Source organism: Ursus maritimus, unplaced genomic scaffold (assembly GCF_017311325.1).
Source record: "Ursus maritimus isolate PB19 unplaced genomic scaffold, ASM1731132v1 scaffold_27, whole genome shotgun sequence".
In the NCBI taxonomy this organism is placed as follows: Eukaryota; Metazoa; Chordata; class Mammalia; order Carnivora; family Ursidae; genus Ursus; species Ursus maritimus.
The window spans coordinates 39452519-39455139 of NW_024425230.1; the positions used below are offsets into that span (position 1 = coordinate 39452519).

Sequence of the window (2621 nt, forward strand, 5' to 3'; positions counted from 1 at the left end):
CCCCCCCCCCCCCGTGTCTCCCCCTCCCGCCACGGGCACACACTCTCTAAAGTAAATAAATATTTTTTTAAAATACTCAATATTTTCAGGCTGGAAATGTACGATCCCTTGACTTTCAACTCTGTAGGATGGCACAGACCCTCAATATCACACTATATTAATGTTTCAAACTACTAAATCATAATTCAAATATAAACGGAAAAAAGGTAAAGCAAATATTTAACTTACTTTAAAAGTTTATAGTACACAAACCGAAACATTTCTTGGATAAGGACTGAGACTAATGCTCCCAAGATCAGCAGATATTTCTGTATTGGTCCATCTTTGTTGTCAGTAATGGTTCTTGCCATGAACCAAAAAAGGGAGGAAAACAGCAGAGACACCAACCAGAAAAAAGCTCTGAAAATTAGAGGGGGGAAAAAGGTATAAGTGAACAGGATTAATAACGATTTAAAAGTGAAAAAACCCTACTTGAGAAGGAAAAGATTTCCTGACTCTTTAATAAGAGGGGAAAGAAACTCCTCATAAAGTGATGTCCTGGATCAACTGTTCTTTTTTTTTTTTAATGATTTTTTATTATATTATATTAGTCACCATACATGGATCAACTGTTCTTAATCAATGGTTCATTTTCCCTGGTGAGATGAACATGCGTCCAAGAGGAATGTGAGATTTTCTCCTAACAATCATTTTTTTTCAATGGCCCTGTTTCTGAGGTACACCTGCAGACTATCGGCCAAGGACTATCTAGCTAGAAACCTGGTTGTTTGCTACTCTTCCTAATTAATGCTTTGCCCATCGATATGCAAATATAAGTGTCTTTCCCCCCAAAAAAAAAGTCTACATCTCTATTAACAGAGTGATTGGTATAAAATTCAGAGGTTGAAAAACCTGTTGAAATCTAAGTCAGCTTTCCAGGCCTGTCTTGTACAACATACCTGTAGATTTTAATTATAACAAGCTTTACAAACATTTCGCCCAAATCTCTATTGTTTTTAAAATGACACATCTGATGAGACACTTTCAACACAGTTTTGAGAGGTGAAGCAGCTCAGAAAAGGTGGTTCTCACTGGCCTACCGTGGCTGTTTCTCCTGGTACTAAGTAAGACTCAAAGGTGGACGGGGACGTAGGGAGCCCCGGAAGAGCTGCCAGACAGGTGAACACCGGGATTAGGACCACATTCGCCACCAGAGTTCAGTATTTACCAAGCTCCTGCAAATAGACGCACTGACAGGTGCTTCGGTGTTTTCACGGGTTTCCACCCTTTGGCTGTACACCTGAATCACCTGGGGAGCTTAAAAAAAAAAAAAAAATCCGTGGCCCGATTCCCACCCCCTAGACATTACGATTTGGCTGATCTGGGGTAGGGGGTGGGCATGGGTATGTTTGAAAACACCCAAGCTCCGGGGGCTAATGTGCTCTTAATCCCTTTGGGATTGATTACAGATGTCTGTGAGAATCTGAGGGAAACTAGACACCCCCCTCCAATAAAATAAAAGATGAATATTTGAACCTACCCACAATTTTTTCATACAATTTTAATGGCTTACAACTCACTAGAGCCCACCCACGGACCCTCGGCAAAACCTCACGAGCCGTGCATCAGGGTTTTCCGAGACCCACAGCGCGAGCTCCTTCCCCAAAGCCCGCCCTGTGGGGTCCCGGGGCTCCTCCTGTTTTCCCGCCGACCCTCGGAGGCCGAGGAGTACCAGGGGAGCGGGATCTCGGCTCTCCCCCTCCCAACCCTTCCCCCCTCCAAAGCCCAACAAGGTCGACCCGTTCCGCGGGGACGCCGGGGGTCGCGGGTATCTCCGGCGGGGGAGGAGAGCCCCCGGCCCGGGTTTCCCGGAGCAACCGCCTCACCCGATGATGAGGAAGATGACGCGCAACGGCTCGGTGGCGATGGTGAAGATGTAGAGGGCCAGCGCAGGCCCGAAGGCAATGAAGGCGCAGCCGAAGAACACGGCCGCCGTCATGGCGACCGCGGAAGCCGGCCCGGAGGCCCGGCGGGGACGCGAGGTGCGCCGGGCGCTGACGGAGCTGAGCTCGGCGCGGGGGCGCGAGCAGGGAGCGACGGAGGGGGTTGGAGGAGACGCGGAGGGGGCGGGGCGCGTCGGGGGAGGTGGGGTGAAGGGGGGCTGGAGTGGGCGGAGCGGAGCGCCGCGGAGGGGGCAGGAGGAGGGGCGGAGGGAGCAGGAGGAGGGGCGGAGGGAGCAGGAGGAGGGGCGGAGGGAACTGGAGGAGGGGCAGAGGGAGCTGGAGGGGCGTAGGAGGCTGGCAGCTGGGCCCGAGAGGCTGGGGCGGGCGGGGCTGAGGGGGGGTTGGGGCGCAGCGGAAGGGGTTGGAAGCTGGGCGGAGCGGGGCGGAGGGGGCTGGAAGCTGGGCGGTGCGCCTCGGCGGGGTTGGGGCGGGGCGGAGGCGGGTGTAGAGGTTGAGGCTGGAAGGCGGGGCGGGGGCGGGCTTCAGCGCCAGGCTTTCCGCCCCACTTGGCGTCCGGGACCGCCTGACGCAGAGGTCGTGTTCGCTGGGGACCTCAGCTGAGGGCCTCGACCCCGCCCCTACCAACACCCCTCACTGGTACACATTGATCAGGCCGTCGGTGCGGGGGGAGGGGGGTGA

At 53.5% G+C, this 2621-nt stretch overlaps 1 protein-coding gene across 6 annotated transcripts in view; it reads right to left on the reverse strand.

Moving 5' to 3' along the window:
• The window catches only part of APH1B (aph-1 homolog B, gamma-secretase subunit), a 53031-nt gene extending 50928 nt beyond the window's left edge, over positions 1 to 2103 (reverse strand). For 4 of the 6 annotated variants that reach the window (XM_040643146.1, XM_040643147.1, XM_040643149.1 and 1 more), the window contains exons 1-2: positions 1866 to 2100; positions 229 to 399 (exon numbers count right to left, since the gene is read on the reverse strand). In XM_040643146.1, the coding sequence (XP_040499080.1) occupies positions 229 to 399; positions 1866 to 1978 (284 nt within the window). In that variant the 5' untranslated portion in view covers positions 1979 to 2100. Of the gene's footprint in view, positions 1 to 228; positions 400 to 1865 lie in introns of all 6 variants that reach the window. The other 2 variants (XM_040643150.1, XM_040643144.1) reach the window with 2 other exon arrangements.
• Positions 2104 to 2621: the final 518 nt, after the last annotated feature.